The 27270-nt window shown below is 38.5% G+C and overlaps 1 protein-coding gene across 1 annotated transcript; it reads right to left on the minus strand.

Moving 5' to 3' along the window:
• Nucleotides 1-3663: 3663 nt before the first annotated feature.
• LOC309690537 (C-type mannose receptor 2-like) lies at nt 3664-27270 on the minus strand. Its single transcript, XM_082507634.1, has 10 exons — nt 26580-27270; nt 24750-24844; nt 24572-24673; nt 23150-23299; nt 19583-19725; nt 10069-10169; nt 9471-9604; nt 8926-9065; nt 4813-4916; nt 3664-4434 (listed from the first exon to the last, which is right to left on the minus strand). The coding sequence occupies exons 2-10, from the start codon at nt 24817-24819 to the stop codon at nt 4296-4298; spliced, it is 1083 nt and encodes a 360-aa protein (XP_082363760.1). The 5' UTR covers nt 24820-24844; nt 26580-27270; the 3' UTR covers nt 3664-4295.

Raw genomic sequence — 27270 nt, forward strand, 5'->3', positions numbered from 1 at the left:
TTCCTCTAACCTTTTGGATTTCACATTAAGGCTGCCAACCTTCCTTAAATATTTGCCAATTTCAAATTTTAATAATTCCTAGTTATTTCCATACTTTCCATACTTTTGGTCTATAGCTCAATCTTCTTGAGCTATAGACCAAAAGTTTGAGATCAGTTCTTTAAGCTCCTTTTTCACATCGTCTTTCTGTAATAATGAGCTGTTGAGTTTCCAATATGTAAATTTAACAACAGAAGAATTAGAGAGAGAAGTTAGATTTATTTTAATATATATGGCTTTATGATCTGTTGCTGGAGAAGGCCATGCACCTACATCTATGCTATTGCTGTTAAAACTAACCAAAAGTCTATCCTTTAATGTCTTGAGTTAGAATTGTTGCACCAAGTAAACATTTTGGACTGAGGATATTTGAATCTCCAAATGTCTGTGAGTTTAAGGCGTACCATAACAGCTTTCAATGTAGTATTAATTCTGTTCGAATGTCCTGGAGGAAATTTATCTAATTCAGCATCCATAATACAGTTAAAGTCTCCAAATTTATTTAATCAGCTAGATTTTTTTTTTCAATCGTCAAAAATAAATGATAATTTTCTAGTTTCGTGTTAAACCCATATATATTAGTTACAATTAAAACTAAATCATTATATTTTGTGACTTGACATATGTAATGACCTGCAGAATCACATTCTGTATGTAAACCATCCCCATTATATCTGTTTTTTAGGATTGATACCCCTGCTGATCGTTCAGTTCCATGAGATAACCATATAGAATTTCCCCATTGAGATTGCCAAAAACTAACATCATTGATAGTAGAGTGAGATTCTTGTAAAAACAGATTTAAGTCAGATTTAAGTTGCTTTGCATATTTTATTTTCTTTTATTTTATTTTATTTTTGAGTGGTCCTAATTTACGAATAAATTCTTTACAAATCCTACCATGTGGATTCATGGATTTTTTTTTCACATTCTGTCTCTCACAGTTGAAGTGTACCTCTGGTGCATATTACTGACCTCTGTCATCATTTTAGGTGGGGGAACTTGCACAATCGGTGGCTGACTAAATACTTTTTTGCCCCACTGTATGTGTGAATTTCAGCACCATTTACGAAGCCTCGACCTCCAACAAAGTAAGCAGATTTCCCTTCTTCACGTGCTTTCTTTATAATGGGCCACAGCTTCAGTTTATTTTCTTTGTCATCTCTCGTCAGGTCTTCAGTGAACAGCAGATGATTATTCTGAAGGAAAGTATTTTTCTTGGCAGCTTTCCACACCGCATCACGAATTCTCCTTGAGATAAACTGGATGATGACCCCTCTGGGTCTCGGGTCATTTTGTTTTGGTTTCCCCACTCGATGAGCGATGTCTAAGACCTCTAGAAGCTTTTCCTTTTCTGCTGGCAGAACCGTTTGGCATATCTCAATCTTCTTTCTCCAACTCCGGTACCCCATACAGTCTCAGGTTCCAACGGCGGTTATAGCGTTCAACTTCAGAGATGCGTTCATCGCATTTCTGTGTAAGCCTTTCGTTTTTCTCAACCCTCTTCTCAATGACCATAATCTTATCACTTATGTCCTTTAATTCTGTATGAACTGTTCCTACCATTTCTTCAATGGCATCACTTCTGGTGTTGATCAGATTGATCAAACTGTTGACCGCATCAGCTTTCAGGGAGTCGCCATCAGAGTGACTTGTAGACAATGTTGGTTTTTTAGCCACTGGAGGTTTGGAAGGCGTAACTGATAGTGGTGGAAATTCTTCTTCAACCATCTGCTCACACTCCATTTCTTTCATGTAGCTATGGTTGCTAGCTAACATGCTATTTGCATGTGGTTTGCCTGAGTTACTCAGCCTTTTCTGAGCAGATTTCGACATGTTGTTGTTATTAAATTTGGATTCAGATTTAGCAGGTTTAGACGTCAAATACAGGGAGTGCAGAATTATTAGGCAAGTTGTATTTTTGAGGAATAATTTTATTATTGAACAACAACCATGTTCTCAATGAACCCAAAAAACTCATTAATATCAAAGCCAAAAAACTCATTAATATCAAAGCTGAATGTTTTTGGAAGTAGTTTTTAGTTTGTTTTTAGTTTTAGCTATTTTAGGGGGATATCTGTGTGTGCAGGTGACTATTACTGTGCATAATTATTAGGCAACTTAACAAAAAACTAATATATACCCATTTCAATTATTTATTTTACCAGTGAAACCAATATAACATCTCCACATTCACAAATATACATTTCTGACATTCAAAAACAAAACAAAAACCAATCAGCGACTTTGCAAGGACACTCAAAAGCCTGCCATCCATGGATTCTGTCAGTGTTTTGATCTGTTCACCATCAACATTGCGTGCAGCAGCAACCACAGCCTCCCAGACACTGTTCAGAGAGGTGTACTGTTTTCCTTCCTTGTAAATCTCACATTTGATGATGGACCACAGGTTCTCAATGGGGTTCAGATCAGGTGAACAAGGAGGCCATGTCATTAGTTTTTCTTCTTTTATACCCTTTCTTGCCAGCCACGCTGTGGAGTACTTGCACGCGTGTGATGGAGCATTGTCCTGCATGAAAATCATGTTTTTCTTGAAGGATGCAGACTTCTTCCTGCACCACTGCTTGAAGAAGGTGTCTTCCAGAAACTGGCAGTAGGACTGGGAGTTGAGCTTGACTCCATCCTCAACCCGAAAAGGCCCCACAAGCTCATCTTTGATGATACCAGCCCAAACCAGTACTTCACCTCCACCTTGCTGGCGTCTGAGTCGGACTGGAGCTCTCTGCCCTTTACCAATCCAGCCACGGGCCCATCCATCTGGCCCATCAAGACTCACTCTCATTTCATCAGTCCATAAAACCTTAGAAAAACCAGTCTTGAGATATTTCTTGGCCCAGTCTTGACGTTTCAGCTTGTGTGTCTTGTTCAGTGGTGGTCGTCTTTCAGCCTTTCTTACCTTGGCCATGTCTCTGAGTATTGCACACCTTGTGCTTTTGGGCACTCCAGTGATGTTGCAGCTCTGAAATATGGCCAAACTGGTGGCAAGTGGCATCTTGGCAGCTGCACGCTTGACTTTTCTCAGTTCATGGGCAGTTATTTTGCGCCTTGGTTTTTCCACACGCTTCTTGCGACCCTGTTGACTATTTTGAATGAAACGCTTGATTGTTCGATGATCACGCTTCAGAAGCTTTGCAATTTTGAGACTGCTGCATCCCTCTGCAAGATATCTCACTATTTTTGACTTTTCTGAGCCTGTCAAGTCCTTCTTTTGACCCATTTTGCCAAAGGAAAGGACGTTGCCTAATAATTATGCACACCTGATATAGGGTGTTGATGTCATTAGACCACACCCCTTCTCATTACAGAGATGCACATCACCTAATATGCTTAATTGGTAGTAGGCTTTCGAGCCTATACAGCTTGGAGTCAGACAACATGCATGAAGAGGATGATGTGGACAAAATACTCATTTGCCTAATAATTCTGCACTCCCTGTAGGTGCTATAAAACTGCTTTATATCTTTCTAGTGCTGAGAGCTCGAAAAAATACTGCTCTTCACGCTGCCATCTTGCTCGGCCCCCCTAGGAGTACGCATTTGAAGTACACTTCGAATTGGGACAGCCGTCGTCGCGTGGCGGTGACGTAATCGCACTCAAAATGCATACATCAAGCGTGCAGTCTCTTAATTGGGACACAGCCACTGTCATCTCATTGGAGGGCATCTTTAGTGATAAACAGGGAGTGACAAACAGGGGAGAAACGAGACACCTACAGTAACAACACAGATGGAAAACAATGTTCAAATCAGGGGAAAACAGATGCAGGAATTAAAACTCATGCAGGTCAGAAACAGACATTTGTTTCAAAGTAAAACAGTAAATAAGGAAAATAATGAACACAGACATGACTATAAACACTCAACTACAAAGAAATATGAATCAGGGAGGAACTGAGAAACCCTGCAGGAAGTAAAACCAGACTTGAGTCTTGAAACAAATATAAGGATCACAAACTGACAGTTACCACCAGAACAACCATAAAGTCAAAACAGAAACACTCAATAAAACTAATAATAATGATAATAAAAACAATATCACAAGAAAAAGAACAAAAACCAAAATTCAAACAGTAGAATAAAAATCAAACAGAAACCCAAAACTTAACCACTTATATATGGACAAAAAACCAAAAAAAAATATATAGGCCTTTTAGGATAAAACTGAAATACAGAAGTACAATTATTGTAATCAAAGAAAAAACTGCAAAACATTGATGAATAGATCATCTTTCTGAATCAGTTGTTTTCCGAAACTTTTTCACAGATCCATTGATGAGAAGATGAACATGGACGATCAAACCATGTGTTTTTTTCAATTTCGACAGAAACACAGTCCTCATGTCCACCATTATTAGGCTCACCTCTTGCCCAGTACCTACCAGGTCAACGACAGCAACATTATCTTATTATTATTAAGAATTATACAGTGTATATATATTATACACTGTACATTAAGATCACCAAATTTCAAATAACAATAACATTTTTCTTTTCAGGTGGTTTTTAAACAGGCTTGCATAAAGTGTGCAGATGGCAAAACACACCAGCTCTGAACACAAGAATTGTTGTTGTTTTGACTGATATAATAACTTCTTTTGCTCCCACTTGGCCAAAACAAGTCATTAGCACACATCTTTACGCTATTAGCAGTCAACCACCGACATGTAAGCCTTTGTGTTTATATCTGCATGCATCTGTGGGTTTAACAAATTTCCTATGTAAAGGAATAAACTGAACCAAAGTGAAGACTTACGTCAGAATCTGTGGAGTCCCATCTACCCATTTCCATGATCCCTCCTGCTCTTCGTCATTTAAACCAATCCAAACTTCTGCTGTGGTGACCGTAGAGAGGAATTTCTGTTTAATATGAAGAAAAATCTTTTTATTTTACTTTAAAACCACATTTTTAGCCTATGCCAGGGGTCGGCAACCTGCATGCGGCTCTTTAGTCCTTATAGTACGGCTCCAGGTGGTTTGGAAAAATAAATTTAAAGTATTTAGGTGAAGTGTATTTTATTTATGTTAGTTCTTTTTTTTAACTTGTAGTTCTAAATTGGAAATTACTGTGATATTGAAATATAAATATAAAAATATTCTATTATTTTTTTCATCGCTCAAAATAAGCGTCACACTAGCGGAAGCCAGTATACCCGCCGAAACGCTGTGCATTTATCGAGACTTTGGATCCACATTATGTCAGCAGCTGTTCTCCACCGTGAACTATGTTAAAAACAAACACTGCTCACACCTCACAGATGACAGTTTACAGTCCTGCGTGAAGATGAAAGTGACTTCGTACAACCCTGATCTGCAGACGCTGTGCGCAGAGGTTCAGGAGCAGAAGTCCCATTGTAAACATACCAGGGCAGACCCGACGATGTTTGTACAAACACGCTTTTCAGCATGTCTTTATTGACCACTTTTTACACATGGTTGCTGTACGCATAAGCATAGCATAGCATGTGCTACCTATGCTGTAAGATAGCACATGTTACAGCATAGATAGCACAGACGTCAGTGCAGTGTTGCCAACTTAGCGACTTTGTCACTATATTTAGCGAGTTTTCAGACCCCATTAGCGACTTCTTTTCTAAAAAGCGACTAGCGACAAATCTGGCGACTTTTTCTGGTGTCATTGGAGACTTATTTATGACGACTTTTTGACGTGAAAGGGCACATCAAATGTGAAAGGGCACCTCACCCGTGCTAAAGCACTCACGGGCGGAGGATAGTGCCACCAGAGCGCCTATTTCGGGTCACTTTTGCCGGTCGAAGCCCGGATAAAGGAGCAGGGTTGGAATTGTGACATTAAAAAACAATAATTGCTAAAATAAATTTAATTTGTAGTTCTAAATAAATTCTAAATGGATTTAGGACGTTTTTTACTCACTTTATGTCTCTTCCATGATGTTATTTCTCTCTCCAACAGCGTAGGTTACAATTATATTAGCATGACCAATTATGCAAATTAGGTGATGATGTCATTTAGCGACTTCTAGCGACTTCTAGTGACTTTTAGGACAGCCAATAGCAATTTTCCTTACTGAGGAGTTGGCAACACTGCGTCAGTGGCGGAGCGCGGGTGGGGGCTTACTGGGCTTAAGCCCGGGTTGTTTTTTCAGAAGCCCGGGGTCTTTCGGAGTGTAATTTTTTCATAGTTAGGATGCCTGTGGCTGACAACTGTATAAAACCAAAACTACACACAATATTTGAAACACAATTCTGTGGGAATTTACGACTGTGCGTAAATCCCCCTAATATTGGTATGATCCGAGCTCAGACACTAAGCGGGCGGGGCAGCTGCTGCCTGCGAGTGCGCCGTTAGAGAAACGCAGCCAGGCAGACAGAGGAGAACTGAAGTTTGACCAGGTACCAAAGCAAATCATTCGTACTGTACAAATAATGTAAATATAACGGTGTATCACGAAAGATTGATATCAAACTGATCACTTGACCAATATTACGTTACTTGCTCTTGGAGTGAATCAACAAATGGCGAAATGAAAAGCCGAACAACAATGCTGTTTCTTTAGAGAGTCTTAGCTTACATGTGTGTTTATTTCATATTTTCGACGGCTAAATAAATCGGTTTCAGTAATGTACTGGTGATATACAAGAATGGACATAAGGAGCTTCTTTCAAAGAAAAAACTCAGGTAGTATTTTATATATTATGCTTTGTATGTTGTTCAGTATATTTCTATGCAAAACAAGAGGAATTTCAATACACAGCAGTATATTCACAGTTGAAACCAGATATTTACATACACTTTATGGAAAACACAAGAACATTTTTTTACTGTACAAAATCAATTTAGAGTAAACTTGTTTTGTTTTGGATAAATAAATATTGAAATATCTTTTGAATTAGTTAAATGTCAGAATAAAGAGAGACAGAGCTCTCTATTTTTATCACTTTCATCAAATTTAGGAGTACATATACACTAAGTTTATTGTTAATTAATTAGAAACTCCAGACGTTCCATTCTGAGCTGAAGAAGCTTCTGATAGGTTGGTAGAGTCCATGTGAGTAAATTGGTGGCACAGCTGTGGATGATGTGTCTGTGAGCACAAGGAGGGAGAAAAAGGAGAGTGGAAACGTACGCGTTGTAAGTTCCGTTGCAGCAGCCTTTCAACGCCTCTCTCTGTCTCTCGCAAGCAAAGTTGACCCAGACAACAAAGTAAAGCTAGTTTTTGGCTACGAGCCCGACACAAACCCGACGTATTAGCCAGAGGTCCCTTTACTACGGTTCGGAGCCGCGGACCTTCAGTAATAGTAATAAATCACACAGCAATTGTACATTCATGTAGTTGTAAAAAGCAAGATAATATATTAAGTAATCCAAAGTATTCAGAATACGTTTCTCTCATTGAGTAACGTAACGGAATACGTTACAAAATACATTTTGGGGCATGTATTCTGTAATCTGTAGTGGAATATGTCAGGCTTATATTATTGGATTGTCATTTATGCTTAGAAGTATTTACTCATATATGCTTAGAGTTTTATAATCAATTGCATGTTGATAGAGGTCTGATCCTTAGCAGTCTGTAAAGACTCTGTGTGCCTTCCAGAGTGTTCTGGCATACACACTCACATCTTGGGGTCACGAGAAGAGGTCGTACCTTCTTTTATTGTTTTATGGTATAGCAAACACAAGTATATCTGTTTTAGTCTAAGTGCCTTTTGTTTAGATGAACTGCTGGACTTCCAGACCAGCAGGTTTAGGGAAGTCGTTTATGGGGTCACATCTTGACCACACACACACACACATCACATGTTCACTGTTGCAGACACACACGACACATGTTCACATGTGAGTGTCTTATCTGTCGCATGATTAATGAGATGTTTGTGTAGCCACTGAATGGCTGCGAGGGAAGGCTGGAGTTTGGAGTTGGCTTAGATCAGATAAGGTGCTTCTCCCCTTGTAGCAAGTTAAAGACAGAAAGCACTGTGGTCTTGCTTTTGTACACAAGTGACTGGTCTGTGAGTCAGCGGGGTTTAATTGTTAGACCCAACATGCAGTTTATTTTATCTAAGTTTCTTTTAAAAATCCAAAGCCAGCAATAATTAAAACTTTGAATTTTCTTTAATGCTTTGACACATTTTTGTGCAACACTGAAGATGCATTTCCTGACAGCTCACACAGCAAAACACTCACTCAAATCTCAATAGCAGTCATTCAAATCTGTAATTGATTTGTCATATGTTTTTTCAACAATCAGTATGTCATTGCCACCAAAATCTATTCATGCTGTCTAAACAAATGTAGTCAAAATGTTAATATATTTTGTCAGTGGACTCATACTTTTACTTAAACATAATTTTTACTAAAACACATAGAATATCAGAACTGGAACTGTGGAAACCAAACATAGTACAATAGTATTCTGTAAGTTACTGGACTGCCTGTCACTCCTGCCCCTTGCCTTGCAAATGCTCTCTCCTGCAATGTATGCTGTATCCACTGCATTTGTTGGCATCATGATGATGAGCCTTTATTTGTCACTACAATGTTACACATACATGTTACCTGCAGTGAAACAGGACTGCAGGCATCTTTACCATATCCTGTTTTCCTTATCCTTGCTACACTGCCACATTTCCTTATTCTTCTTCCGCTTCTTCTATTGACAGGTTGTTTCCCCCTATACAATTTCTGTCTAAACAGATTTCTTTGATACACTCTAGAACATTAAACATGTTTTAAAATGCTCATACACATCATACATAATGATTTTTTTTACTTTATTTTGAATGTTTTAACACTTAAAAAAGGCTGAAATAAAAGGCTATTTACATTAAAAATGGTAGTTTGAATTTATTTACAGCTCAATAACACATACATACATAAACACTGTACCTGTTCCTCAGGGCTGTTAATAACCACCAGATCTGCTCCTCTGTCTCTGCAGTCCATTCTGGCTGCATCCCAGGGAGCAGAGCGTTTAGAGATGAGATAGCAGCTATGGCTGAAGCTCCATCCTACAGGACATGTTTTATCTGGAAGAAATTACAAACAAATAACATTTCAGTTTATGAATGATCTTTTATGAACTGTATAACAATGAATTCTGTTTAATTAATTAAAATCCTCCAAAGACTTGATCACAAAGATCTAAACAGTCTATTTACTTGCGTGTCATTATTTATAATATAGTAAAAATAATAGAAAACTTTTAATAAATACAACAATTTAAACAATAAACACCACAATAAAAAACTGTCAGAAACCCCAAACTTAACCACCTTCTGAAGTCTCCACTAAGGTAAAATGAAAAAGCAAATGCAAATTTTTAGCCACAACAAAACACATAATTATGAAATAAAACAGATTCAAATCTAGAATTATAATCATAGATAAAACTGCAAAACATTTATGAATAAATGATCTTAAAGAAACTGTACTGTGGTTTGGTGTATTTTCGCAGATCCATTGATGAGAATATGAACAAGAATAATCATTCCAAAACCTTCCCCATTTATTGATATAAGCACAGTTTTCTTCTCCACCATCATCAGGTTGTGTTGTTGCCCAGTACCTAGCAGGTCAGTGACAACAACATTATTTTATTATTATTGAGGAAAAAATGAGTCTTTGGTGTTTGTGTGAGGAGTTTTGTCAAACAAATTTTCCATCAGCAGCTTTGAGTTTTTATAAACACACTGCACATTAAGATCACCAAATTACAGATAACAATGGAAATAATATATATTTTATTTTACTTTTTTTAGTACATGGTGTTTGTTAGACAGGACTATACAAAGTATAAAGACAAACACATGAGCCCAGATTACACAGACATCTTGACTGATATAATAACTACTGCCTTGGCTCAGTGTGGCAAAAATCAAGTCATTTGCATGCATCTTTAAGCTTTGGGAAGCCGTTTGGCTCAACCAATATGCAAACTGAACAATCTGCATTCATCTGTGGGTTTAACAAATTTTGGAAATATTTTGGAAATTTAATAAAAGTAATGAACTGAACCAAGTGAAGGCTTACATCAGAGTCAGTGGAGTCCCATCTACCCATTTCCATGTTCCCTCCTGTTCTTTGTCATTTAAACCAATCCAAACTTCTGTGGTGATCGTAGAGAGGAAGTTCTGTTTAATATGAAGAAAAATCCTTTTATTTTACTTTAAAACCACAATTTTAGTCTGCAGTGTTAGAGAATTGTGGATCAATATGGTTGTCATTGTGCAAGATGATTAGATAATTAGCAAGAATGCTCACCTCTGTTTTACACACACACACACACACACACACACACACACACACACACACACACACACACACACACACACGTTCACACAAAAGTTTCTTTTGTGGTGATCATAGAGAGGAAGGTCTGTTTAATATGAAGAGAAAACATTTCAGTTTTAAACCACAAGTTTTTATTTGCATATTTTACATATAAACTATGAAATTATTTTTATGTCATAGTTCGCATGCGAGAAAAAAACATAATGCGAGCAAATGATGTAATTTCACAGGCGCAGTTAAATTCATTGCTTCTAAATTTAAAGAAACCCATGCGCTTAGAATGTGCATAAAGAAGCCATCGCACACCAAGATTGTCTGCTTTGCATACACTGCTATTTGTTTGTAATTTGAAAAATTGTTTGCCAAATAGTTATCAACAGTTATTCATTTCCTTTGTAGCAGTGGAAATACACATAACTATCACTGGATTACTTTACTGCTGAACAAATCTTTTAAACTGTCCCCTTAATCTGGTGTACAACATAGCTCTTGTGATTTAGAAAAATCACTGTAATAAGAAGAATGCATCATTCCTAAAAGGAAAAAAAAGAACAACATTAAAAAAAGGAAAAAGTGCATAAACTTATTATTATAAAATGTAAATGAATGTAAACTGTGCCTATGATGCTGCCTTTGAGTGCACTTTGATCAGTCAAACACAGCTGTACACATCTGGCTGCAGAGCTTCACTGACTGTGGGTTCAGGCGCCACTGTAATTCATCTAAATAATATTAAAGATTCTCTGAACAGTCAGTCTGTGGACAGGAGAGGAGGATGTTACAGGCTGTCTTTAGTAAGTAGCTCATTTGTCTGATCTGAACTAGTGTCTAATAAAACTTTTATCACTGTTGCTATAATGTTGTGTAAATCTAAAGGGTCTTATCAGAATCAGAATACTTTATTGATCCCAGGGGGAAATTATTTTTTGTTACAGTGCTCCATTATAAACCAACATTAAGACAAGACAGACAATACACTAACTAAGAATAGTACAATATATACATATATATATACATATATATATATATACATAAGTCACTCATAAATAAATAGCTGAACAAGAAACATGTGTAGTTGTAGCAGCAAACAGTGTGTTAAGTGGATGCGTTGTACAGGGAGATGGCCACAGGCAGGAATGATTTCCTGTGTCGTTCAGTGGTGCTTTTCGGTAATCTCAGTCTCTCACTGAACGTGCTCCTGTGACTGACCAGCATGTCATGGAGTGGGTGGGAGGTGTTATCCAACATTGTCTTTATCTTGGACAGCATCCGCCTCTCCGACACCACCTTGAGGGAGTCCAGCTCCATCCCCACAACATTGCTGGCCTTACGGATTAGTTTATTAAGTCTGTTGGCATCTGCGACCCTCAGCCTGCTCCCCCAGCATGCAACAGCATAGAGGATCGCACTGGCCACAACAGACTCATAGAAAATCCTCAGCATTTTCTGGCAGATGTTGAAGGACCTCAGTCGCCTCAAAAAATAGAGACGACTCTGGCCCTTCCTGTAAAGTGCTGTGGTGTTTTTAGCCCAGTCCAGTTTATTGTCAATGTGTACTCCAAGGTATTTATAGTCCTCCACAATGTCAACACTGACCCCCTGGATTGAAACAGGGGTCAAGTGTTTCCTGGTCTTCCTGAAGTCCACGATCAGTTCCTTGGTCTTTGCCACGTTGAGCTGCAGATGATTCTGCTCACACCACGTGACAAAGGAGTCGACCACAGCCCGGTACTCTGTCTCATCATCCCTGCTGATGCATCCAACCACCGCAGAGTCATCAGAAAACTTCTGAAGATGGCAGGTCTCTGTGCAGTGGCTGAAGTCTGTGGTGTAGAGGGTGAAGAGGAAGGGGGAGAGGACAGTCCCCTGTGGTGCCCCTGTGTTGCTGATCACCTTGTCAGACACACACTGTGGGAGACGTACATATTGTGGTCTTCCTGTCAGGTAATCAACAATCCAGGACACCAGAGAAGCATCCACCTGCATCGCTGCTAACTTATCACCCAGGAGGGTCGGCCTGATGGTGTTGAAAGCACTGGAAAGGTCAAAAAACATGACCCTCACAGTGCTCGCCGGCTGGTCCAGATGGGTGTAGACATGATTGAGCAGGTAGATGATGGCGTCCTCAGTTCCGAGACGAGGCTGATAAGCGAACTGAAGGGGATCCAGATGTGGTCTTACTATGGGTCGCAGCTGGTCCAGGATGAGCCTTTCCAGGGTCTTCATGATGTGAGAGGTCAGTGCCACGGGCCTGTAATCCTGGGGGCCACTGGGACGTGGCGTCTTTGGTACAGGGACAAGGCATGATGTCTTCCACATCACCGGGACCACATCACAACATATAGCTACTAACTAATCTCACAATTTCTGTTATTAATCAATATTAATTGTGATTAATCGTAATTACTTGATTAATAGCCTGGCTCCAATTACGTTTTTTCAGCTTTATATTTTAAGGTTGTAACAGACATTTATGCAATACAATGAAGTAAATGCAGAATAAACACAAAGAATGTATGCTGACATTCAAAGTGAATTTTAATAGTTTTCATCAATCTTTAACACAGTGAAAACTTAAAAAACCTTCATGGTCATCAACAGTTACTGAACCCAGGCCAAAAGGTTAAAGTGAATACCATAACAGAATACCATAACAATAAAGGGTGCACAAAACTCAGTATTTAAAACAGAAAAAGACACAGCTGAAAACCCAGAATGTTGAACATTTTCACTTAAAAAGGAGCGATTTGGCTTAGTCCTTCTTTGCACTAAGCCAGTTACTGAGGCAGACTATTCTGTTTACATTATCTGATGACAAAGAAGCACGCTTCTTTTGAATGATGTGACCTGAGAGTGAGAATAAGCTCTCACAAGGCACTGTGGTTGCAGGAGTTGACAGGTACTTGTGTGCAATAGGTGCCAGCCTGGAATGTGCTCCTTCTCTCTTTAACCACCACTGTAATTCAATTCAATTTCAATTCAATTTTATTTATATAGCGCCAAATCACAACAAAAGTCGCCTCAAGGCGCTTCATAGCACTGTAGTGGACACTCTCCTACGTCAATTTTGGGCTCTGCTTTGTACAGATTCAGACAGCGGTCATTAGCGTCTTCCTCTGTATCTGAATCAGAAGAACCAAGCACACATGCTGGCAAGGTTCAAGTAGTTCTTCCAGCTTTTGCAGTCTGTGAAGCTCCTGGTCAGTCAACATGGTCACCTTGCTGTTTTGCTGAGCCAGGACGGTGGTCAGCACAGATTTGTTTCTCTGGATCCGCTTGATCATCTCTAGGGTGAAGTTCCATCTTGTTGGAACGTCCTGAACAAGCGGTTCTGTTTGATGTCCATGTGCAGCTTGCTGTGCCTTTAATTCCTGAGCGTTTGCTGGACTATGCTTAAAATGTCCAACAATCTTGTGAAATTTGGCCAGAGCCCTTTCAAATGTGCTGTCATTAAGAGAAACTGTAACCATTCTTTTGCAGAATGTGGGCCATGCAGGGCTGTGTTCAAATGGAAGTAGTCTGGCGGCTGCAACCATGTTACGAGCACTGTCGGTGCCAAGCGTGGTTAGTCCTGATTGTCCCTGATTTTCCAACACTCAGAAAATGGTCAGCACACACCTCAGCATAATGCCTCTCTTCAGTTTTACTCACTGTTAGTGCAAACGATTGTAAAGTCCAATCGTAATCAATAAAATGTGCTGTGAGCCCCAAGTAATTATTGTTGTTCACCGAAGTCCAGTGGTCTCCAGTGCGAGCGACATTCCTTACTTGCACAAGCTTACTGGACTGCTGAGCCCTCTGGTCCTCATACAAAGCATGCAGTCTCGACACAGTGGTTCCTCTCAAGAGCGGATTGTAACATACATCTCCTGATGCAGCGCGAATGACTTCTCTCAGTCCATCATCTTCTACTATGCTAACTGGTCTGGAGTTTTTAGCTATCCAAATTTCCAAGGAATTGGTTAATTTTTCTCTACCATTTTTTGTTTTTCGTCCACGAGCACCATACTCCTGAAGCGTAGATTGGCGAGGTCCCGTAGAGGCGGATTCAGTTGGGTGTTTTGCTCTCAGGTGATACGCCAGTGATGAACTGCTTCTGTGGTACTTGAATTTAGCTTTGCAAACTGTCCACCTTACTCTCATTTTGTCCAACAAGCCATCAGGAAACTTCTTAAAGAGAAACTTTCCACCCAAAAGTCCGTCTTCCTCCATGCTCGCATGTGTTAGCTATAGTAGCATGGTATCACTTCTTTTTCTTCTAATCATTTCTATCAGGCCAAATGCCAGCATAGAACAATGCTGCCCCCTCCTCCAGAGCTGCTCATGAGTTTAAAGATCTTAGATTACAGGAAATAAAAAAAAACCCCAAAACTGCGCTTTAGGGATGGGTATCGAAACCCGGTTCTTGTCGAGAACCGGTTCCCACTGTTTCAATTCCTTGGAATTGTTTGCCATTTTTGCAAAGGATTCCCCTATTGATTCCAGTCGCCCCAAATGACGTCACCACGTTGCGGGACGTCATTTACCTGGCAGGAAACATGACGGCTCAAACGCTCAAAAGTTTGGTTACATTTTCCGAGAACGGATGACAACAGGACAACTTGCAATATTTGAAAAGTAGATATTTCATTTAGAGAGGAAACACTACGAATATGCAAAAACATTTGCTCACAAAACACGCGATGACCTTAAATGAATGTCGTGTTTTTAATTCTTCTCCGGACTCGTGAATCTCAACCCAGCAGCAGTGGTAACGTTTGCACGTCCTCTCCCGTTAATGCAACTAACAGTGCATATTATGTTAGCGCGATCTGCCTTATTACAAAACCTGCCATTATTGTGCATTTAGGTGACCATGATGAGAGAGACAGAGTCTGGCTGGCAGTTCTCGCTGCAGTCTACCGGTAGCATCTCCTTTCAGGCCAGGATAGACAAATGTCACCGAGCAGTGACTAAGTTTGTGGTAAAAGGCTTGCACCCATTTGCCACAGCAGATGCCCCCGATTTTCGGTAAGTGAATGTGTTTAATTGTAGGCAGGGCCATTACTGGATATTCTTGTGTAATTGCTACAGAATAATTTATGTTATACTTTGTTATTGCTACAGAAGAATATTTATTTTATTGTTTTACATTTACAAATTTTTTTCCTGGGGACTCTGTGACACCCCATTGAAGAGCCGTAGGCTGTGGATCTCTTAAGGTCTCACTGTTGGGTCTGTAAGGCCATGTTAAGATATAAAACAAAGTTCAAAACTAATCGACCTTAGTGTTCTCCTTTTTAAAAAAGAATCGATAAAGAATCGAATCATTAAAAAGAATCGAAAATGCAATCGGAATCGTGAAAATCTTATCAATATCCATCCCTACTGCGCTAATTGCATTAAAATTTTTAACGCATTAAATATTTCACGTTGATCTCAACAATTAACATGTTAATTTTGACAGCACTAGTTTTTATGCTTTGTGGTTTTACTGTATCTGTGCAGCTAACCAGCAGATTTACTTTAGTCATGTCTACTGTAGATTCATCACTGTGGTCTCGGGTCTTGGACCAGCACACATCTGTCTGCTGTCTGTTGTCACTGCTCAAATATTTGCTGTACAATTTTCTTTAAATTACTTAAATTTTGGTTTGATCAATGTTTTTATTCAGTAAAAAATACATTTTTATTACAGTAAAATGTATAAATATTCTGCATTAAAACAGTCTTCAAACTCTAAATAATTGTTTAGTCTTTAAATTGTACACCACAACTGAAGCTAATTCACTGTAGCTAAATCATACCACAATTTGTTAGTTGATTCATTCCTCTGTTGCCCCTCTCTGTTGTGGTGTGCCCCAGGGGTTTGTATTGAGCCCCTTATTATTTGTTACTTTGTATATGCTACCCTTGGGCTCCATATTTCAAAAATACAATATTTCTTATCACTTTTACGCTGATGACATTCAAATCTATTGTCAACTGACTGATGATTTGTCAGCATCACTGAACTCCCTGTACGATTGCCTGAGAGAGGTTAAAGATTGGCTGTCAGAAAATTCTCTCGTTTTAAATGAGAAAAAAACTGAAGTTATGGTGTTCAACAGCCATATTCCTCGAGACCAGCTTGTTGCCCTGCTGGGGCCCCTAGCTAACTCTCTCTGTGATTCTATGCGTAACCTGGGTGTCTATTTGTATAGCTCCTTTAAGCTCGATAAGCAAGTATCATCTGTAGTTAAATCTGTTTTTTTTCTACTGCGCCATATTTCTAAAGGTAAGCATTATATACCGCACAAGGACCTGGAAAAACCTATCCACGCTTTTGTGACCTCCAGGTTAGATTATTGTAATTCTCTCTACTGTGGTCTCCAAGCCTTCTCTCTTCGAAGGCTGCAACTCGTTCAGAATGCTGCGGCCTTCTTACTGGAACTAGAAAATTTGACCCTATTACTCCGGCTCTTGTTGATCTACACTGGTTAACAATCAAATATCGCATTGAGTTTAAAATCTTGCTACTCACTTTTAAAATCCTGAATAACATTGCGCCCAGCTACCTCACTGACCTCCTCAATCTGTACACTCCTTGTTGTGCATTAAGATCATCAGGTCAATTACTCCTGGCCCAACCTAAGTTTAGACTGAAGACCAGAGGCGATCGTGCCTTTGCTTCAGCTGCACCCAACCTTTGGAATAGCCTCCCTGCTTCTATTCGAGCCTTGGACTCTATCCAATCCCTTAAATCAAGATTAAAAGCATATCTATTTGACTTGGCTTTCCTGACCAGTTAATACCCTTTTAAATCTTTTAAATTTTAAACTTTTAAATATTTTATTAGATTTTATTAAATTTATTATTTTATTATTAATTTTACTGCTGTTTTTGTCTTCTTAGCAGATTTTGTATTTATCTAATTCTCCTGGTCTGTTAGTGCCTCTATCCTGTCTGTGCTTGTGCCCGATTTGTACCCTGTTATTGACTTATGTTGACTCTCCATATTACTGTGAAGCACTTTGGTGTGCCTTCGGGTTTTTAAATGTGCTATATAAATAAAACTGTATTGTATTGTATTGTATTGTATTCATATGAATCTAATTGTGCTACATGGGATGTTCTGTGCACCAGTGAATGTACTGATTTATCACTGGCTTCACTTTAATACTGAAAAACATATAATTCTAGGACACGTTTTGAAGCACTCCTGTCCAGTTATGGTATGTGCAGTTACATGTGTTTGATGCAGACTGAGCAACTTTTTGTTCAAAGGTTTAAATGTCTGCATTTTGGCCAAAGTAAAAATTTGGCCCTTAGAGGTTCTGATGCACACTTCTTTTCCTGATCCTCGTTATGTGTTTTTTCAGTCATAAAAGCTTTGTAATACTGTACAATAGATTAATGGGACAGCTGTGACATGGCTTCACAACTTCAGAACTTAACTTAGATTGCTCTGGTTTGTAGGATTTGTTCAGCAGTAAAGTAATACAGTGATGGTTGTTTGCATTTCCACTGCTATGCATCAAACATTAACTGTTGATAATTTGGTAAGCTTTGTCTTTCAAAATGTAAACAAATACGGACACAAGCAGCGCCTATGTCACTTTCACTGTGTAACTGAATTTAACGCAGTAACCTGAAATGTCCATCAAGGTGACCAATCACATTAGGACCACCCTTCTCCTTTATACTACTGCACCCCATCAGTCAAAAATGAGTTGATTTGCACAAGCAGGATTTCTCTCCAAGCACAAAGAGCTAAACACAAGGGCATGAAACAGCAGCACTGTTTTACTGAAGATAAATTTCACAACAACAAATATAGTAAATCACTCTCGTTAACCTGCAGCATGCTGTAAATCTTTTTCAACAATCAATAAATCATTGTCACCAAAAACTTGTTGATGCTGTCTAAACAAGGTGATCAAGATGTTAATATATTCTCTCAGTGGTGTTACAGCCCTGGACATATACAGAATCAGGGCGTGTCAGTATGTCTGTATTGTTTTTTATATGTGTGTACTGTGCCTTTAAGAGTCTCGGCAGGCCCCTCCTTGGGTGAGCTGTTTTGGGTTGGTTTTGACCTGGCAGCTCCTAATTGGCCCTACTATCAACAGGCTGTTTTTTTTTATTTTATGAAAAACCTTTACCCTTCATTTAAAAAAGTTAATAAAAAATTTAAAGAGATTTTGCTGATACACTTTAATTCAGCAAATGTAATGTAAAATTACCATATTCATCATGGTTTTTTAACTTTATTCTAATTGTGTTAACGTTAAGAAAAATGTTCATTTTTTTATAGTAAAACTATTCACCAAATAAGAAAAGAAAAACAGAAAATGTATTTTAGTAATAGGATAAGATGGCCCCAACTGACAGCGTGTAGAGTGAATACCTCAGGCAGCAGAAACCCAAGGAAGAGAAGGAAGGCGAGGAACCATTATGGAAGGACAGGCCCCCCCATGGCATGTACCACTGGCAGATAGAGGAGGTGGCTGATATCCAGAAATGCTGCCATTGGCTGGACAAAGCTGGACTGAAAAACAGCACGGAGGCTCTAATCATGGCAGCACAGGAACAAGCTCTGAGCACAAGATCCACAGAGATTGGGGTCTATCACACCAGGCAAGGCCTCAGGTGCCGGCTATGTAAAGATGCCCCAGAGACAATCCAGCACATAACAGCAGGGTGCAAGATGCTAGCAGGCAAGGCATACATGGAACGCCATAACCAAGTGGCCAGCTTAGTGTACAGGAACATCTGTGCCGAGTATAACCTGGAAGTCCTGAGGTCAAAATGGGAGATGCCCCCAAGGGTGGTGGAGAATGACCGAGCTGAGATCCTGTGGGACTTCCAGATAGAGACGGACAAAATGGTGGTGGCTAACCAACCGGACATAGTGGTGGTAGACAAACGGAAGAAGACAGCCGTAGCGATCGATGTAGCGGTTCCAAATGACAGCAATATCAGGAAGAAGGAACACGAGAAGCTCGAGAAATAGCTCGGGAAGATGATGGAGGGTGAGGGTAACAGTGGTCCCAGTTGTAAGCGAAATCCTTATTTATATATAATTACGGGTGAGGATCAGGAGTCCCATAATGAATTAAAAAAAATACATCATTAAATAATTTATTAAATGTTTTAAATAGATGAATAGGCATGTAATTAATTACTTAAATATTTATTTATTAATTAATTCAAATTTTAATTAATTATTTAATGGTGTGTTTAATTAATTCATTTTGTCACTCCTGGCCTTTCATATACATAAACACTGTACCTGTTCTTCAGAGCTGTCAATAACCACCAGATCTCCTCCTCTGGCTCTGCAGTCCATTCTGGCTGCATTCCAGGAATCAGATCTTTCAGAGAGGAGATAGCAGTTATGGTTGAACTTACTCCATCCTAAAGGACATGTTTTTTCTGGAAGACATTACCAACAAATACCAGTTCAGCAAGTTACTGAATTATATTTAAAGAACTCTATAACAATGCTCATTTGATCTGTTCAATTAATTGGAATTTTAGTACTTCAATAGTTTTGCTTTTATCAATCACACCAACAAGAACAGTAAAGCCAGAAGGACACATTTCCTGCGGGGAAATTAAAACAGAGTGGACTGTCTGAAAAAATAAGACAATGAAAACACTCTAGACAAATTTGTGTAACCACCTTCTTGGTGGAAGTTGGACCCAGATCCAGTTTATCAATGGTGTGCTTTTTTATTTGTTGTGATCAGTTTCATTTCTGATACTAAACTATAATTGTCTTGGCTGGAATGACCATGTTGCTGATGAGACTGCCCACAAATATTATGACTGCATCGTGGTCAGAACTGTTGTATTAGCACCGTGACAGACTGGTGACCTGACCAGGCTGTACGCTCACTCTCACTCCACAGCAGCTGGGATAGGCACAAAACCTTCCAAGACCCTGAACTGGATAAGTGGAAGACAATGGGTAGATGTGTCTGTTAACCCACTTTCAGGCCTTTTGTTCACACATTGATATCTCAGGCAGTTTTTGAACATCTGAAAACATTTTAGAGATAAAAGACTGAAATTTTCACAGACCTTTATTACCATCAAAATAAATCAGAATCTGTAATACATCAAAAAAGTCTTGACTAGTTAAAATATGAAAAAAGTCCAGCACTCCTGCAAAGAAAAGTGCTTGTATGAATGTTCGACTAGGTCAGGGGTAGGGATGGGTATCAAAACCCGGTTCTTGTTGAGAATTTTTGCAAATGATTCCCTTATCGATTCCAGTCGCCCGAATGACGTCACCACGTTGTGGAGCGTCATTTACCTGGCAGGAAACACGGCGCCTAAGCGGCTCAAACGCTCAAAAGTTTGGTCATACTTTACAAGAACGGATGACAACAGGGCAGCTTGCAATACTTGCAAAGTAGATATTTTGGCGCTTTGGGTGCCTTGAAAAGCGCTATATAAATCCAATCCATTATTATTATTATTTAAGGGAGGAAACACTACGAATATGCAAAAGCATTTGCTCACAAAACACGCGATGACCTTAAATGAATGTCGTGTTTTTAATTCCGCTCCGGACTCGTGAATCTCAACCCAGCAGCAGCGGTAACGTTTGCACGTCCTCTCCCGTTAATGCGGCAGGTAAATAATCACCTAACAGCGCATATTATGTTAGCGCGATCTGCCTTATTACAAAACCTGCCATTATTGTGCATTTAGGTGACCATGATGAGAGAGACAGAGTCTGGCTGGCAGTTCTCGCTGCAGTCTACCGGTAGCATCTCCTTTCAGGCCAGGATAGACAAATGTCACCGAGCAGTGACTAAGTTTGAGGTAAAAGGCTTGCACCCATTTGCCACAGCAGATGCCCCCGATTTTCGGTAAGTGAATGTGTTTAATTGTAGGCAGGGACATTACTGGATATTCTTGTGTAATTGCTACAGAATAATTTATGTTATACTTTGTTATTGCTACAGAAGAATATTTATTTTATTGTTTTACATTTAAAAAAAATTTTTCCTGGGGACTCTGTGACACCCCATTAAAGAGCCGTAGGCTGTGGATCTCTTAAGATCTCACTGTTAGGTTTGTAAGGCCATGTTACTCCTAAATTTCTATCTTGTTCAAAGATAAGATATAAAACAAAGTTCTAAGCTAATCGACCTTAGGGTTCTCCTTTTTAAAAAGAATCGATAAAGAATCGAATCGTTAAACAGAATCGAAAATGGAATCGGAATCGTGAAAATCTTATCAATACCCATCCCTAGTCAGGGGTCAGCAACCTTTAACACCCAAAGAGCCACTTGGACCCGGTTTCCACGCAAAAGAAAACACTGGGAGCCGCAAATACTTTTTGACATCTAAAATGAAGATAACACTGTATATATTTTTTTTTTACCTTTATGCTTTGTGTGAACAACTAAAGTAAGTAAGTAAGTAAAGTTTATTTATTAACAGACAGGCAGTCACAAAGCGCTGTACACAAATATTAAAATAAACAATACAATCAATAGACATTATACACAATGTAAAAGATCAAATGTAAAGAATGTAAAGAATATAAAATACGTAGATCAACAAAAGGCTTGTTTGAACAGAAAACTTTTTAACTGCTTTTTAAAAGAATCCACAGAGCAACTAAGGTGTGTGAAATCCATTAAGTTTTACAGAGAAAATCACATTTTGAACTCTTAAAGAAATATAACAAAAGGAAAGACACCCAGCTGAACTAAAATTATCCAGCAAACAAAAACTGTTGTGAGCCGCCACCCTCATATCGCCTTTGGAGCCTTGACCTGACAGTTGAAAGTCTCGATAAATGCACCCCGTTTCTACGGGTATACTGGCTTCTGCGAGTGTGACGCTTATTTTGAGCGATGAAAAATAATAAAATATAATTTTATTTTTATATTTCAATACCACAATAATCTTCCAATTTAGAACTACAAGTTAAAAAAAAGAACTAAACACAAATAAAATACACTTCAGCTAAATACTTCTAATTTATTTTCCCAAACCACCTGGAGCCGCAGGTTGCCGACCCCTGGACTAGGTGAATGAGGCATGTTAAAAAAAGTGCTTTGACTGCTCAAGCAGAGTAGAAAAGTGCTATATATAGATATATATCTTGAAATATATGAAGATAAATGATCACAAAACCCATTAGATGTGTTCAAACTCTGAACCATAAAATTTGTATGTAAATGTGTGATGGTCAAGCAGAATGTTCTAAAGAAAAAAAATGTCTGACTTTAGATGGAATGACTGTAACTACCTATATTAAGGTCTATTTGTTGTAGACTCATTAATTTATAAATGTAACTACAATTTCTATAAAGGAATCAATTTCAGCATTTTTGTACTGGTTTGATTTTGTGATGCAGTCGGCAATGTTGCTACTACTGGGGTTAGGTTAATTGGTGAATCTAAATTGTTCATAGGTGAGAATGTGAGTGTGAATGGTTGTGTGTTTGTGTGTTGTGTGTTTCTATGTGTTGGCCCAGCAATAGACTGGCCACTTGTCCAGGTTGTACCTTGCCTCTTGCACTATGGTAGCTGGGAAAGGCTCCAGTGACCCTGAATTCGATAAGCGCAAGCGAATGGCTGGATGGAAATAAATTAAATGAAATATCATCCAGCAACTTTCTTGGGTTGACTTTATGAATTTCGAATAATTTCAGTGAGTGCAAAGTCTTGAAGAGCCACAATCCCAAATGACAATGCATATTTGGTCTCTTAAGCATTTAAGTTTAATTAATTTAAGTTAATTAAGTTTCTTCTCAGTGAGAGAAAAGGAGAACAGTATTTGCTAGAGAATTGAATCACTGTAAAGACAACGGTAAATAAAAGGACTCACTCAGAGAACTCAGAAGCACTTCAAGCTCTTTGAGATTTTCAGAGAAGTTGGCACGCAGCAGGTCTCTTTCCTCAGTCATGACGGCAAGTTTTTTACTCACAGTGGAGAGATTTGCATTCAGGCTGTCTCTTTCCTCAATCATAATAAAGTCTGAAATAAATAAATTAGGGCAGGCTTTTGAGACACAAAACATCTTGTGCATGGGTCATTCTTACTATTCGGTGCCATTTGAGTCCTAATGACATAATATGGTATATTTAGTGTAAAACTTGTCTAATGCTTATTTCTAAACCATTTTCTTGTATGTTTAACCCCCCTCTACCATAGAACACATTGATATATACACAGGATAAATACATTAAAAGTAAATTACTTTTATTTTAGCACAAGTCACTAAAGTACTATGTCCCCAGTCATGCTTGCTCGACTTCAGTTACAAATATAACTTAAAAAAAAAAAAAAAATCTAAATTTTTCATCATTTCTGGATTGGCTTATTTCTAATGTTCCTCATCAAATGTTCTTTTTTATTATTAATGCATGTTTAATACTTAAAATCTTTAAAAAATGTTGTGTCCCTGAATCAACTGTCACCCCTGTTACTCTGATAAGAATTCCATAGAACACATCACCTGATTATTCTTTTAGTCACATGACACTCCCGGATGTAACATATTTTGGAGGGAAAACTTTCAAGAAGAAGACGAGTAAGTACCACTCTTTAATCAACCCTTTTTTCAATGTTTTAGCAAGATTTTGTAATGTGGCAAAGCATAACACGTCCAACCTGTTACGCTTATTAATAGTGGAAACAATTTTTTTTTTGTAATTTTTATAATATGGCTAATAAACATGTTAAAAATGGTTCTTAGTGGTCACCATGTACTAGCTTGTTGTTCATCATACTAGTAGTAATGGCTAAGTTTAGCATAAAATCTCCCCCCTGTTACCGTCACCCCTGTTATTGCTATGCACTGTAACATGAAATTTCCTTGCAGATTTTAAAAAGGGACATTGTAGCTTTTAGAAAATGTAAATATTACTATAACTGTGTATTCAAAACAGTTATTAATAGAAAATTGAATGTCCTGTAACAGGGTGGACATTTGGCACGTCATGGGTAAAGACTTTGATTTTAAAAAATATTATAATATAATATCCTTAGCTGGACCAATACATTTTTCTTATAGGTTGAAAATCCCTCTTTTAGATGAAATGTTAAAATAATTCAAAATTTTGTATTTTTTGATGAAGAGTGATCACACTGAAATGGCACCGAATAGTAGGAATGACTCGCATTCATACTTAGACTGCTTCTGATTTATTTTAAACCATAAAAACTTTGAACATTGCTTAGCTTGTCAAATATTAATTCAGCACTCAGTGGCAGTTTGAACAATTATTTATGAAGAATCAGACTCACAGTGGACACCATAAGTTACAAATCCAATAAGAAGCAAAACACCCAGCAGACTCCACAGCACAATAACACCTAAATAACGATTCTCCTTACGGCTCTTTGGACCTGAAAAGAGAAGAAAAAAAAGACTGAATTATACAACAGTAACAACAGCTGTTAAAATAAATCTATCACTTCCTACCTGTGTGATGTGTTGACAGTTTTGGGTTGTCTTGTTCAGCAGATTCAGCACTGGCAGAAATTTCCTCCATTGCTCACAAGCAGGCAAACTATTCCCTAAATGGTGAGATCTGTAGCTCAGCACTTGTAACCTCAAATTATCAGTAGTTTCAAGTTCTTCTTTTTTTGAACTTTCGAGGATGTCACACATTTCAGATGTTGATATGATTTTCACAGCACTAATTTACCAGTAAAAGTGGATCTGATCCTTTCTAAAGATAATTTTGTATATGATAGTCACATGAAAACTAATAAAAGTTAAATTTCTTTACGCAGTTTTTTTAAGAACTTTAAAGTTTCAGATTTCAGATTCATATAAAGAAAATAATCAGAAAGTTAGCAATTAAAACTTTAGGCTCCTGCCTAAGACCTTTAAAGTTCTTATTTAGAAACTATATAGAAACATGCTAGATAGTATTTTTAATCAGTTTTTAAAGATGGATTATTTACTGTCATTGCTGCAGAGACATTTGTGTGATATGTGATTAAAAATAACCTCAACACAAGAATGAGATAATAACGTTACACATGAAAGTGCTAAAAGGGGAGAATTTCTCTCCCTCTCTCTCTTGCTTTTTAAAACATCCAGAAGCTTGTATAAACATTATAATTTCTTGGAAACAGCACAAAAAAAACAGGTCAGCTCCTAAAAATGTTAGATTAGCACAAGTGGAGAGTGGCAATTAGGAGATCTTCATCTGATTTTGCCTTTTATTGATAAACAGGTTGTGAGAATCCTATTTTACTTAGTTTTTTATCAGACTTTGGATGATTATTTTTTTCGCATGACTATATGTTGTAACTCATCCAGTACAGAGCTGCTGTTGCATAATGTGCCTGTACTGTGGGTGTCCTTGTTATCAAATTATGACTGACTTTTGCCAGGAAACCATCTTTTATCACTAACATCTTGCTGTTTCCTGTAAGTCTATGTTCATCCTCCATATCTGTGAGCAGTGTTTATTTTGTTCTGATCTTCTTAGATTCATGGAGAAACATAATATTTTATGAAAGCATTTAAGATATTTAAGGACACTTTAATGAATATGCATAGGTTCATTAACATAGGTACACATGTGAACAAAGAGTACCGTGTGTGTGTGTGTGGTCAAGATGTGACCCCATAAACGACTTCCCTAAACCTGCTGGTCTGGTAGTCCAGCAGTTCATCTAAACAAAAGGCACTTAGACTAAAACAGATATACTTGTGTTTGCTATACCATAAAACAATAAAAGAAGGTACGACCTCTTCTTGTGACCCCAGGATGTGAGTGTGTATGCCAGAACACTCTGGAAGGCACACAGAGTCTTTACAGACTGCTAAGGATCAGACCTCTATCAACATGCAATTGATTATAAAACTCTAAGCATATATGAGTAAATACTTCTAAGCATAAATGACAATCCAATAATATAAACCTGACATATTCCACTACAGATTACAGAATACATGCCCCAAAATGTATTTTGTAACGTATTCTGAATACTTTGGATTACTTAATATATTATCTTGCTTTTTACAACTACATGAATGTACTATTGCTGTGTGATTTATTACTATTACTGAAGGTCCGCGGCTCCGAACCGTAGTAAAGGGACCTCTGGCTAATACGTCGGGTTTGTGTCGGGCTCGTGTCGGGCTCGTAGCCAAAAACTAGCTTTACTTTGTTGTCTGGGTCAACTTTGCTTGCGAGAGACAGAGAGAGGCGTTGAAAGACTGCTGCAACGGAACTTATTGTTTCGGAGGAAAACACGAACACGGTGTACAGTCGAGTCTTAATAGCTTACTTACAACTGGGCTCGTCAGGCACTCTTCTTGGCTGCAGTGGTTATTATTATATTTACATGCTTCCAGCTCCCGTTTCTGCTCGATGACAACTCGTACTTTTCCACTCTCCTTTAATCTCAGCCAAATCGATTTACTCACGAACAAAGAAAACACTGAAAAAAGCCCAACAATAACATTTTTAGGTTGTCTAAGTGACTTATGTTTAACCCGAGTAGTGAAACTCCGCGGTGATCTGAAAATGATGTGCCGGGAGTTGTGCCGTTCTTGGCGGCTTCACTGACCCTCGAGCTCCCAACTAGCTATCGAGCTGGTGGGTAGCAGACGTCTCCGAAAACGTCGAAGCACTTTTGAAAATATGCGATATCTTGATAAACCGAGCAGATATTTGATGTTTACACAGCTACTTTATCGCCTGAAAATATGTTAAAAGTTTATTTTGTGACCCAGAAAGATTAGTATGAGTAATTTTAAAACTTAGTAGCGGCCGCCATTGTTGGAAACTGGAGTTTGGCTGGGCCACGCTATGAATTCTGGGATATGGTAGGCCACGAAGGACACACCCGACCCATCCTTCAAATTCGGGGAAAAGGAGGACGCATTTGTCGGCTGCATTCAGAGGAGTCTACGAATCTGGACAGCCTTCGGCGCGTCGCTGTGACGTAATCAGTCTACAAATGCGTCCTCAGGAGGATGC

This window comes from Aulonocara stuartgranti (genome assembly GCF_965226115.1).
Source record: "Aulonocara stuartgranti genome assembly, chromosome: 16".
In the NCBI taxonomy this organism is placed as follows: domain Eukaryota; kingdom Metazoa; phylum Chordata; class Actinopteri; order Cichliformes; family Cichlidae; genus Aulonocara; species Aulonocara stuartgranti.

Coding starts and splice junctions, on each gene's coding strand:
- LOC309690537 (XM_082507634.1), bottom strand. CDS start 24,819: ATGGAGGAAATTTCTGCCAGTGCTGAATCTGCTGAACAAGACAACCCA. Junction 19,726..23,149: donor AGTGCTTCTGAGTTCTCTGA/GTGAGTCCTTTT, acceptor AATGTCTTCCAG/AAAAAACATGTCCTTTAGGA. Junction 4,917..8,925: donor TTAACAGCCCTGAGGAACAG/GTACAGTGTTTA, acceptor CATATTAAACAG/AAATTCCTCTCTACGGTCAC.